Source organism: Morone saxatilis, unplaced genomic scaffold, assembly GCF_004916995.1.
Source record: "Morone saxatilis isolate NCDOM2014 unplaced genomic scaffold, NCSU_SB_2.0 Contig15, whole genome shotgun sequence".
NCBI classification, from domain to species: domain Eukaryota; kingdom Metazoa; phylum Chordata; class Actinopteri; family Moronidae; genus Morone; species Morone saxatilis.
The window spans coordinates 17,554,163-17,567,065 of record NW_023339707.1 but is presented as its reverse complement, the minus strand read 5'-3'; the positions used below and the strand labels follow the sequence as shown (position 1 = coordinate 17,567,065).

Below are 12,903 nucleotides of genomic sequence, written 5' to 3'. Positions count from 1 at the left end.
TATATATATATATATTGCAAAATTTCAAATGATACTTGATGCGGGAGATTTGCACAACATATGGTCTCCCTTAATTCTAACCTGTGTTTAAGAGTTTCCTACACTGTATATAGTGGGTTTCACCGCCTGTACTTTTTTATCACGGACAAGCATGGCCAACTTTTCATGTTCCACAAAGCAAAGATAAACAATACAGCTACTATGGTTAGAAATTTCACATTTCCACAACACATTTGAGAGTTTTCAGCACCCCAATCCTGCCAAGCTGTGAATTGTACAGTTTTTCTTGTAGTTTATATTTGTACATTTTGTTTGTTTGACTGTTTAGGGGTGTTGGTTGGTGGTGGAGGAGGGGTTGCTTTTGATGTATATTATTCCATCAATTCGGTTTGAATTGGACTTTTATAGGATATTATGCAGAGTCTTCTGCTTTGGTGAAATACTTCCAGTAGTAAGAGATTTCTGTTCTCTGTCACTTGTACCTGGTATGTTTTGTTCCACCTCCCTCGCTGCTCACTCATGGGGAGCAGAGGAGGGAGTAACTATTGTTGCCATATTCATTTTGGATGCAGTGATCGACGGGAGAGATGAAATGCACAGAGGAAGGTGCAGTCCTCTTAAGGCTTCCTTTCTCTGCTCATCTCACTTCTCTCTGGACAACATTGCCCCCTGGTGAATATGCTCTGATTGTCAAAGGCTTGTATTTAAACTGTGGGATTGCTTCTGCCTGCTGTATGTCCCACTGCATTACCCCACCCTACCCTGCTGCACTCAAATCACAGACTGTATGTTGAGAGAGATAATAAATATTATTTTGTGCTTGATGGTATGTTTCATTGTTTTTATTTCTAGAGGGCTATATCACAATTTAAAAAAAAAAAAAAAAAAGTATAACGTTACTTCTGATTAGTTAAAAGCTTATGTCGATAAACAAAAAGAATAAATAACATCAATAAATTATATATTATAATTTTTGTTGCTATATATTGATGGACTTATTTGAAAGTGTGACGTGCACTCGGACCAGACTTTGATGTTTTCAGCCCAGCCGACATCTTTGAAACAGCCGCAGATTCGCAACATTCAACACAAAATAACCTATGGGGAATAATCGATTGGGTAGAAATCGGTTAAAATAAATGATTAAATAGTCGCTTGGAACATAATATCTTATCCCATCACGAAATCTCGACTCAAGTGTGCATACAGGGCCCTATTTTTAAAACCAAAGCCGAGAAATATAGACCCTGCTCCGTGTGGCGAATGTGTCAACCCGCGTCCGCGGCGTAACGTTACAGCAACGGTTGCCCCTTTTGTTCAACCGAGTTCCTGAATTATTCCCAACACAATGAAATGATCGGGATATTATATTGTTTCATAAAAACATCTCACTTGCTTTTTCTTTACGCTTCCCGCGATCTCACCTGGGACTATCCAATGAATTAAAATCGACCTACAAACCCTTCCGATCTGGTGTGAGGTTTCCGAAGCACGCAGTCTTGAGGAACGTGGAGTAGTAAGTGTTTATAACGTTAGTACAGATTCTGTGGCGTTAAAACGAGGACTCTGTTTTTTTATTATGTGGGGGAAAACTGGGTCACATCTTTTGACACTTAAAGCTAATGTAAATCTGCGGTGGTTTTAATACTCCATCTCAACCCAGTGTGCCCTGGAAACACGAAGTAGTGAAAGCCCCCTTGATGCATTAAGCATGCCTTGCTATTTTCCTCGTATCGCTCAACATTTTTCAAGTTATTTCACCACAGGGAAGAACTAATTGGTTGCTCGACCCTATCTGCTCCGTCAACCAGTTCGTCCCCGTGTCCCACATGCTGTAGTAGTGTGCTAATGTCATGAAATCCCACGTTATACTGTCATTTTGCTGCTCAGTGTCTGGGACTCACAGGGTGAGGTCATTGTGGAGGGAAACACTCAGCTACCTACAGGGCTGAATGGTCATCTGAGTTACAGTCAGGCTACTGTTGTATGTAACTTTAAACACTCTCTGTGTGTTATTTGTTTATTAATTGTGCTTTAAAAACTGCTCGGTGAGGTCAAAGTGACACCTCTCTTTGTGTAGCTAACGTCTTGCCCTGTGAATACAATGTAGCAGGCGAATTAAACCAACCTACTCAACGTTGCTGAGCCCAGTGAAACCACCGTGTGCGTCCGATTCAGACACGAAATAAAACCAACAGAAGCTAATAAAAGCTCGTTTGTAACGTTAAAGTCGTGAGCAGCGCCGGGTTGCTGCATCCTCCGTAGCTCCGCTCTTTGCACAAGGATTTGGTGTTGTTGTTTGCTAGCTGCTGTTAGCATGCTGGCTAGCAGCGTCAGGCTGCAATGTTTCATTGTTTGAGGAGGAAGCATCAGCAAAGTGCTGCGGCTAACGTTAGCTGGATTTAAATGCGTTACAAGTCGTATGTTTAGCGTTTGGGGATTTTTTTTTTTAAAACTGAATTGTGTCCTGCGCTTTGTTTGCATTAGCCAGGTTTTGTTGGAACTCGTTGGCTGTAAACAAGCTTGAGATTGCTGCCAACTGGACTCCCTGTTTGTTTCCCTGCACGTTAACTGAATATAACCAGGAGCAAACATATTGACCTAAACTGCACCTGCCATTGGGTACCAGAACATAATAACATGTTTGCTACTGGGAATAAGGGGCATGGTCACGTGACTACCATAACAGGTGCACAATGTGGAGGCACGACTTGTGTCCGACTACTAAAGTCCCAGTGACAGTAGGTGGTATCTAATTAATGAAACGTTATTGTATTCTGAACTCATAACATGGTCATCAGAATTCAATCTCTGGAATTGATCCTCCCATGGTGCTCCCTTTGTGTCCCCCTCTGTCAGATGTAAACCTGAACAGCATCTGTCCCAGCAGTGGCTGTTGGCACAATGGGGCTGGACTTTGATGTAAAGACATTCTGTCACAATCTGCGGGCCACCAAGCCCCCTTACGAGTGCCCCGTGGAGACTTGCCGTAAGGTCTACAAGAGCTACAGTGGCATTGAGTATCACCTCTACCACTATGACCACGACAACCCAACTCCTGCACAGGCTGTCCCCCAGAAGAAGAGAAAGGGACGGCCTCCTCGCGCCTCCTTGGCCGGGTCAGGGGATACGGACGATGGTGGAGGTAATGGAGGTGGAGGACCGGGGCATGGGGGGAACACGCCTGGTAGCCCCAACCGGTCGGAGCGCTCCCACTCCCCTGGCAGAGAGACTATGACCTATGCCCAGGCACAGCGCATGGTGGAGCTGGACATCCAAGGACGGATCCACCGCATTAGCATCTTTGAGAACATTGACGTGGTGTCCGAGGAAGACAGCGATGCGGAGGATGCTCCGCCGTCTGGTCCTGGTGGCGGTGGTGGAGGAGTGTGTAACGGTAGTGATGGTGGAGGTGGAGGTAGCGAGGTAGGAGGCAGTGGCAAGGACCGCCCAGATATCCCATCTTCCAATGGGGGCAAATCCACTCCGAAGTCTGGGAAGCATAAGAGTAAAGAAAAGAAGAAGGATGGCTCATCTCATCACCACAGCGCTCAGTCTGGTCCTGCAGTGAAGCTCCCCGAGGCGGTTTTCAGAGAACTGGACCAAGAGAGACCTGACGCTCCTCCTCGGCCATCATCTTACTACAGGTCAGCACTGAGAATTATAATCTGATTCATTAATAATTACATAGGAGGGGTGAGGATTCGAAGCAGGATTGGCAGTAATGGTGTGCATGTGTAGAGGAAGCATCTTGTTTATACAGAAAGTAGATTTGGTGAGTTGTAAATATTTGAAGCACACATTTACAGTCAGTCACTAGTTTGTTTGCAGTTGCACAGCTCATTGTTGTGCATGTGTCAAGTTATTAATTTGACTCTGATTCCTCATATTCTGTCATTATTTCCCCTTTTTTTTTTAAAGAAAGTTGAAGTTGGTGCCCAATTAATTACACTTCTCTTCTGCCCACACGCTGTTATGTAATAACATAAACACATTTTTGACTTTAATTCCAACTCTGGTGCTCAGGTACATTGATAAGTCTGTGGAGGAGCTGGATGAGGAGGTAGAGTATGACATTGATGAGGAGGACTACATCTGGCTTGACATCATGAACGACAAGCGGCGGCGTGACGGCGTGACACCCATCCCTCAGGAGGTCTTTGAGTATCTCATGGACCGCCTAGAGAAGGAGTCCTACTTCGAGAGCCACAACAAGGTACCTGGACTTGGAGAATGAGGGGCAAATAATATTTTAACGCTGAAATGTTTATCAAATGCATCCAACTCTGATCTCCTTATCTTCCTTTCTCCCAGGCAGACCCCAGTACCCTAATCGATGAAGATGCTGTGTGCTGCATCTGCAACGATGGAGAGTGTCAGAACAGCAACGTGATCCTGTTCTGCGACATGTGCAACCTGGCGGTACACCAAGAGTGCTACGGTGTTCCCTACATCCCAGAGGGCCAGTGGTTATGTCGTCGCTGTCTGCAGTCGCCAAGTAGAGCTGTGGACTGTGCTCTCTGTCCCAACAAGGGAGGAGCTTTCAAACAAACAGACGATGCACGCTGGGCACATGTAGTGTGTGCCCTCTGGATCCCAGAGGTAAATCCACACACCGTTACATGCGTTGTTGATCAGAACAGATATTGCAGATATGGAGGTACTCTGCACTGTGCCATGTTTATTTGGGTTGCCGAATCAAAGTTGCTTTACTTTTTCTGCAGGTTTCCATGGTTCAGTCAGTCTGTTATCTCATTATTACTCTTTTTATTTAGAGTTTTGCAATTAAGTGAGTTTTTGCTGCCTTTCCTCAGGTCTGCTTCGCTAACACAGTCTTTCTGGAGCCAATCGATAGTATTGAGCACATTCCTCCTGCACGCTGGAAGCTCACCTGCTACATCTGCAAGCAGCGTGGTTCCGGCGCCTGCATACAGTGTCACAAAGCCAACTGTTACACGGCCTTCCACGTCACCTGTGCCCAGCAGGCGGGCCTCTATATGAAAATGGAGCCCGTCAGAGAGACCGGGGCCAATGGCACCTCTTTCAGCGTCCGCAAGACGGCTTACTGTGACATCCACACGCCCCCAGGATCAGCCCGACCTTTGGCGGGGGTAGGCGGGGCCAGCATGGGCTCATCTCACAGTGAAGGAGAGCTGGAGGAGGATGACGAGCCCAGCATTGGCCCTGATGAGGACTCCAAGGGCTGGAGCTCTGAGCGCGCCAAGAGGGCGAAGGCCAAGTCCAGGCTGAAGATGAAAAGAGCGAGGAAGATCTTAGCTGAGAGGAGAGCTGCTGCACCAGTGGTATCTGTGCCCTGCATACCTCCCCACAGGTACTAACACTCAACCTTTTACCTGTACTGTTTGTGCTTCACAGCTCCAAGATGCACAAACAGTGGAGACTTTTTCTTAAAACAACAAAGGAAGTTTTACATTATTGACACGAGAGTAACAGAGTTTGAACGTTGTGTTTGTTTCCCCCCAGGCTGAGTAAAATCACCAGTAATTTAACGGTACCCAGAAAGAGCCAGTTCATGCAACGACTTCACAGCTACTGGACCCTGAAGAGGCAAAGTCGTAATGGTGTACCTTTGCTACGCCGGCTTCAAACCCACCTGCAGTCACAACGACATATTGACCCACTCCCACCACAACCTCCATCACAGCTCCCTCCGGTAACTAGTAAAATAGTTTTTAAAAAAAAAATATGTGCATGTTATTATAGTTCTGTACATGCCTAATTCCAAATGTGTGGATTTGTGCGTGTTGGTGTTGCAGAGAGACAGCGAGGAGAAACAGTCGGCTTTAAAGGAGCAGCTGAAGGCCTGGCAGAGACTGAGACACGACCTGGAGAGAGCCCGGCTGCTGGTGGAGCTCATCCGCAAGAGGGAAAAACTCAAGAGGGAGACGGTGAGACACAAATGGCTTTATTTCTGTGACAAACAGATCAAAACCGTAACAGAAGCACTTCCAGTGAGCTTTATAGGACAGTGATTAGTATGTAAGTCTTCTCTTTGGATTAGGGTCCATTCAGGCAATGTAACGCAATCTCAATAATTAGGTCCAAATCTTGGGGCAACCTCCGTGGCTGGCAAATGAAGCCTATGCGGAAGTGCCAAAAACTGCAGTTCCTTGACCGGCCTCTTGAGGCCGGTTGAGGAAGTGAGTTAATCTCAATCTAAGCCCCCATACTAAAATGCCTAACTTCCCAGCAGAAATAAACATGTTTCCAGCTTGGTACAGAAAAGGGTTTTGGCGTCTATAGCTACATTCTCTGTTCATGACAACTAGGGGGTTGAATTTTTATTTATCTCCCCCGTTTAAATTATAGGAGGGCTTAACGTTATGCATAATTAAGGGAACGGCCGCTTTGAGTGACAAGTGGGTGCTGTCACAGGTTGCTGTTTACTGTAAGTAGACTTCATTCAGCCCACCTACGCTCCACGTCTTTGCATATTTTTGGATTACCTGGGAGCTGACAAAGCAAGGGCCACCAATATGGTGACGGTCAGAGCCAACTGCACTGCACATTTTTAATTATACAGTCTATGGTCCAAATAAAATACTATTTATACAACCTAAAAGCCATTTTAGCTATTTCAGTAATATCTTTTCAGTTTTCTTCCTACTTGTTCTGTTTTCTTTTTCTTAGAAGTTCTAAGAAATGATTTGTTGTGGTCCAGTCTGGGGATCTCTGACACATTTGACATTTAAGAATCTGCTGCAAAACAGCATTAGCACTAAGTTGCACACACACACCAATGTGTACCTTAGTGCAGTCACATATGAGTGTATGGGTACTTACATACATTTGAATTGAATATGTGTGCACATACACCATTATTACCCCACAGATTTCACTATGACTGTTTGTCAGTGTTTGTACGTTGTTAAAAATGGTTTCTGTGTTCAGATTAAAGTACAGCAGATGGCGCTGGAGATGCAGCTTACTCCCTTCCTGGTGCTGTTGAGGAGTACGTTGGAACAGTTACAGGAAAGAGACACTAACAACTTTTTCACTGAGCCTGTACCGCTGGCAGAGGTAAATGCATACATCATTCACACTCAACAGGTTTGCATATTCACTTTAGCCGGGTTATATCTCTGATTTAAAAAATAATAAATCTGATTAAACTAAAAAGAAAATTATATTTTTTTAAAATTACTATATAATGTGTGTTAAATTACACATCGCCCCTTTCTTCTCTATCTATTTGCATTTTATTTATATCTATTTTTATAAGATTCCTTTTATGAAAAATGTTAATCTATTTATTTGCATAATATGCCGGCTCAGTATCGTTACAACTCTTAAATGACTAAATTTGAGGGATCCTTGCTAATTTGCATTTTTGAAGAAATATGTTATATTGCCTATTATCTGCAACTACTTTTTCAATTACATGTTTGCTCTGATTTCTGCACACTCACAGCTTCACTGAACAAATGCAAAAGCTTATTAGAACTTGCAGGTCATGCCTCTGTCTGATCTGTACTATCCAGGTGCCAGACTACCTGGACCATATTGACACTCCAATGGACTTCCAGACCATGTGGAACTTGCTGGAATCCCATCGCTACCTCACTTTTGAGGCCTTTGAGGCAGACTTTGGCCTCATTGTGAACAACTGCCTCAAGTACAACGCCAAGGACACAGTCTTCTACCGTGCTGCCCTGCGCCTCAGAGAGATGGGCGGGGCCGTCATAAGAACCGCCAGACGCCAAGCTGAACGGATAGGCTTTGACTATGAGACGGGCATGCACCTCCCCCGAGAGCCAAGCCCGAACAGTCAGCGCGACCAAGAGAGAGACCGAGAGAGGGAGCGGCAGAGGGAGCGAGAGAGAGAGCGGCAGAGGGAGCGGGAACGAGAAAAAGACGGGTTACTGTCCTCTAATGAAGATGGTAAGTGAACGCCTTTCACTTTGGTTGAGAGGTTTATGGCAGCCCAAGCATTTTGTCTCAAGCACCAAAGTAAAAAAAAAATAGGCAAGGTGCAAAATATTATTATATAGTCAAGTGAGAACTTCTAATTTCCCCCAACCACATTTTGGTGGCCAATTAATACCTTGCATTTGAAGATTATACGGTATGTTGTAAAATGCTCGCGATTCAGTAACAATTTGAAAGGCTAGAAGCTGAAAATGTAGCTGTGTGCTTTATTTCACTGAATAACATAATTGTGATTGAAATACTAGAGGGAATTAGGGTGGTAGGGAAATAGGAGTAGGATGGGAGGTGTCTGCATTGCATGAAGGGATAGGAGGGACAGACCATGAGTCATGGGTGTAGTAGAGATTAAGCAAAAAACAAGGGAAAGTTAACATTCACAAAAGCCCTCATCCCTTTTGTCAGTTGCACGTTCAGGCTTCCTTCATAATTACTGTATTTTCATTCTCTTTCTCTCTTTGAAGGTGTTTAACAGCCTTTCTCTCCCTGCCCCTCACAGACCTGCTTCTGCCAGAGAACAGGCGACGGCTACCACTGGAGGAGCAGCTGCATTACCTGCAGGCGCGTCTCGATGAGGTCAGCTCGGGAAGGCACAGCATCGGTCAGTCTCGTAGAGCCAAAGCTCTGAGGAAGGAGATCAGTGTTATCAAGAGGAAGCTTGCACACCAGCGAGAAGGAGGCTCCGCTATGGGAGGCCGGGAGTCTGTGGGAGGAGGAGACAGGGGTTCTTCCCTACCCCATCACACATCTTCTTCGGGACACCACGATGAAGGGGGAGAAAGCAGCAGCCAGGAGATTGGTGGGAAAGGTGCGTTTAGGAAGATGAAAGAATGAAATATCATTCACGTGCAGCACGAAAATACATTTGCTTGCATTTTAACCTATAAACCTCTCTCTCCCCCAAGATCTGAGCGTGTCCTCGTCTGCTCTGGCTCCAGAGGTGGGTCGTCGGACGTCTGTCCTCTTCTCTAAGAAGAACCAAAAAATGGCTGGACCCCCTAAAAGGCCAGGACGTCCCCCGAAGAACCGTGATGCTGGCTATGGGGGGGCGGGGGTGAGCCAAAGCCCCATCGGCCCCCCTCAGCTGCCCCTGCTGTCAACAACCCGGCCGAGGAAGAGGCCCCGGAGCCCCCACAGCAGCTCCAGCTCCGACAGCGACAGTGACAACGATGACCTGCTCCCAGGTACAGTAGACAAATGCACAGTTAAACTTTAACCTGCAATGTTTCAGTGACGCACTCTCACTTCACTCTGTCTGTGTCTCTTTTCCTCAGGTTTGCCAAGTAACGGTTTTGATGGAGGAAACCAGCCAGTAACGGAGAGCTTCCGCGTCTACAGAAATGAGCCTCGTCTCCCTCGTTCTAGTTCAGACTCTGAGTCCACAACCAGTAGCAGCAGCAGCGCAGCTTCTGACAGAACCAGGTGATTAGTGCACAAACATACTGGGTGTTCATTAGATACAGAGCAGTACGCCTGGTGTTCTTAAAAGCTTTTCTGTTACCAACCGCTTGCAAGTAGTCATGTTTAGTTCCAACTTTGTCATCAACCAAGCTTTGATGAACCCACTGTACAGGAATTAGAAATTACCAGGTGACATATTAGCCATACCAACTTCATAAAGTAATGTAAATACAGGGTAGTGTGTCTGCCAGTGTGGAGTTTCTCTTCCTCCAGTTGGCCAAAATGTCAATTCTTGCAACTTTAAAAGTTCACAGTTTGACCTGAGCTCACTTTGTGGTTGCCAGGCAGCCAGCTGAGACTCCATGTCGCTGCCACCCTGTAAAACCTCAACCTTTTGTTTTAACATTTAGTTGATGTACGACTTAAGAAACCAAGGTAGTGTGTTAATAATTACTGAGCAAGAAAACACATTTCCTAAAATGTCGTACTATTCCATTTAAAGTTCTTAAAGATACTACGTTGCAGTGGTATTAGCCAACATTTAGACTCATTAGGATTAAAATCTCTTTTTCAAGAGTGACCTGGCCAAGAGGACACATTAATTTGTTACAACAGTAAACACAAACAGTGCAAACAGATAAATACAATTTCACACGCTACAAATGAGTGAACACTGTCCAGTTGATGTAGAATACAAGGTCAGGGGCAAAAAACAAGTATGATGCATAAACAGAAGCAATCACATTGACCAAGAGTACTAATTTCTCTATCCTTTATTTTCTGTGGTATTCTGTGGTGTTAATAACATCTTTGACCCATAACACTTCTATCTTTATAACCCTGTGTCCTCTTCACTCTCAGTACGACCCCCTCTAAGCAGGGCAGAGGGAAGGCGTCGTTCTCTCGCTCTGCCTTCCAGGAGGATAGCAGTGAGGAGACGTCGGGCACTGAAAACGATTCCTACTCCGTCGGAGGATCACGCAGCGTGTCGCATTGTAAGGGCGTTTTCACACACTCAAACCCTCATGGACACACACCTCCATTTGTCACTGCATACATAATTTGTTTCTATTTTTGGAGATAGTGAGCATGTTCTCAGAAAGATTTGGATCTTAATGTAGCTGGTAATTCATTAGAAATGAGCTGCAAAATATTTTTAGATCTGATATGATTTGACTCTTTAGTATCAATGGAAAAATTACTTTAAAAAATATTATGTTGTCATGAAACTGGTTCATATTGAATCAAAATCTAAATAACTGATATTTCTTACAGGTTGTTGTTTACTTTAGCCTGCGCCCCGAATTAAATAAGTAATATTTCATGACTTTACTTGTTTTCTTGACTGTTGTTGGTGGTTAAAAAACTAAATCAGTATTCACCATGTTACAATTTTCAAGCTCAAATGATGACAGAGACCATTTTATGTAGCTCTCACTCATTTTAGTCATTTTAGAGCTGGGTCTTTCACAACCAGCCCAGTGGCCCCATTCCAGATACAGATTATTATGTATGTATGTACTGTTTAGCTACAAGTGAGGATGCGCAATGATGACTGTCTTCCTGTTGCTGTGTTACTTACCGTCAGTGGTTCGAGGCCGGGCCAGGTCAGGGTGTTGGATGACCTCTGATGACTATTCTTCTCTGGAAGCTCTGGACCTGGTGTGGGCCAAGTGCAGAGGCTATCCTTCATATCCGGCTCTGGTGAGACACAAGTAGATTAATCAAAATAAAGAAGGCTGACAAGAGCCAAGAGAACTGTTTACTTAAGGCCATGCTGCAGGATACGTCTAACCCTCCTCCACCGTTTGCATGCAGATAATTGACCCGAAGATGCCCAGGGAGGGGGTGTTCCACCGGGGTGTTCCAATCCCTGTCCCCCCTTTGGATGTGCTAAAACTAGGGGAGCAGATGACCCAGGAGGCCAGGGAGCACCTGTTCCTGGTCCTCTTCTTTGACAACAAGAGAACTTGGTCAGTGCCCTGGGTCATCTTGTCTCATCTGTTCATATTCACTCATTGTATTTTCACTAATCGTTCTTAAAGTTTGTTTCTTCTTTCTTTGTTCTCACTGACATTCTGTTCTTTTCCACAATGAAGTACAGTAAAACACAAAGCGCAAGCAAAATAAGCGTCTGACGTTACTGGATGTGTGCAAGTAACTCTGTGGCAATAGTTCAAAGGAAACTGCAGTACTCGTACTGAAGTGCAAGACGACAGAACATTTAGCAGAAATAGGACGAACGTGGTTTTAGAGAATTGAAGAGGAGTGATTATAGGTCATGGGGTGCTGCGCAATCACTTCTCTTTGAGGGTTGCTTGTAAGTTCATGGGGGGAAAAAATCTAAGAATTATATTTTCACATTGTGTATGCCTCACCTGAAGAGTTAAGGAAGCAGAAACTTCTTTATCAAATTTGTCTTCCTGAAAAACAATAGGGCCTGTTATGATTACTGTTTGTCTGTTTTTGCTTCTGATGCATCTTTTACTCGAAACTAAAAACTTAAGATTTAACACTTGAGTGTGTGTGTGTGTGTGTGTGTGTGTGTATATATATATGTTGGTGTGTATACAGGCAGTGGTTGCCGCGCTCTAAGCTGGTGCCGCTCGGGGTGGACCAGGAGCTGGACAAGGAGAAGATGCTGGAGGGCAGGAAATCCAACATCCGCAAATCGGTGCAGGTGGCCTACCACCGTGCGATGCAGCACCGCAGCAAAGTGCAGGGAGACCCCAGCAGCGAGACCAGTGACAGTGACTAAACACAAACGCTATGTGTTGGACCTTACAGGTGTCGTGGAGTATATGTGTCTCTATCGAGAGCCCAACCCTCCGTCACAGAACACAAGAAACAGTGCCAGTAGCACATAGTGGGATCTACATCCACTACATTGGCCCCCCAAGATACACACACTCACACACACTAAGCCGTATTTAATCTGACATGTAAAATATTGTATTTAAGAGAATTGAAAAAAAAATGGTATTAATAATAATGATGGAAAAATATGCTATGTTCAGAAACATCAATCAAAAATATTCCTTGTATGTGGTCGATATATGTTTAATAACTAATGAGATGATGGTTTACATACTCAACAAATTAACACACTGTTGCACTATGATGCACACACGACTCTGCCTCTCCCTGTTATTCTTAAACATACATTCACACATGTAATTTTACATTTGAACAGGGAAATGCATGTAGTGTACGTTAAATGCACATACTGTGGGTATGACTGCGAATGCCATCGGCCCAGCACATCTTTCACCCACCAAAAAAACAAAACAAAAACAAACAGGCCTGGTGCTAGTGTCCAGTCATTTGTAAGTGGAGCACAAAGAGAGACTGAAGTGTTGGCGAACCAACGTTAATGTTATTTATTCTGCTTACTCCTTCTTAACAAGGTCCACAAGCTCCTTTTTTATCATGGACTACTTCTAATCACTCCGGCTGCACAAGACATCATTGTGTGGTCCATTTTTCCGTCTGTCACTCTGTGTTCATCATGTCTCCTGTTTTTACGGTTTTGTTAACGTACGTCTGTGTCACACA

The 12,903-nt window shown here is 44.6% G+C and overlaps 1 protein-coding gene across 4 annotated transcripts; it reads left to right on the top strand.

Annotated features, from left to right (window-relative positions):
- The first annotated feature begins 1,286 nt into the window (after positions 1-1,286).
- brpf1 (bromodomain and PHD finger containing, 1) lies at positions 1,287-12,516 on the top strand. 4 transcript variants are annotated; one of them, XM_035656816.1, is made up of 16 exons: positions 1,287-1,516; positions 2,860-3,647; positions 4,027-4,216; positions 4,315-4,602; positions 4,815-5,332; positions 5,485-5,674; positions 5,778-5,909; positions 6,913-7,041; positions 7,503-7,902; positions 8,447-8,755; positions 8,853-9,131; positions 9,222-9,369; positions 10,210-10,343; positions 10,937-11,052; positions 11,167-11,321; positions 11,923-12,516. In XM_035656816.1, exons 2-16 carry the CDS (start codon positions 2,905-2,907, stop codon positions 12,104-12,106), a joined length of 3,915 nt encoding a protein of 1,304 aa, XP_035512709.1. In that variant the 5' UTR covers positions 1,287-1,516; positions 2,860-2,904; the 3' UTR covers positions 12,107-12,516. The 4 variants fall into 4 exon arrangements, with proteins under 4 accessions (XP_035512709.1, XP_035512706.1, XP_035512708.1 ...); XM_035656813.1 differs by having other exon boundaries at positions 5,769-5,909; XM_035656815.1 differs by lacking the exon at positions 1,287-1,516 and adding an exon at positions 1,578-1,984 and having other exon boundaries at positions 5,769-5,909.
- Positions 12,517-12,903: the final 387 nt, after the last annotated feature.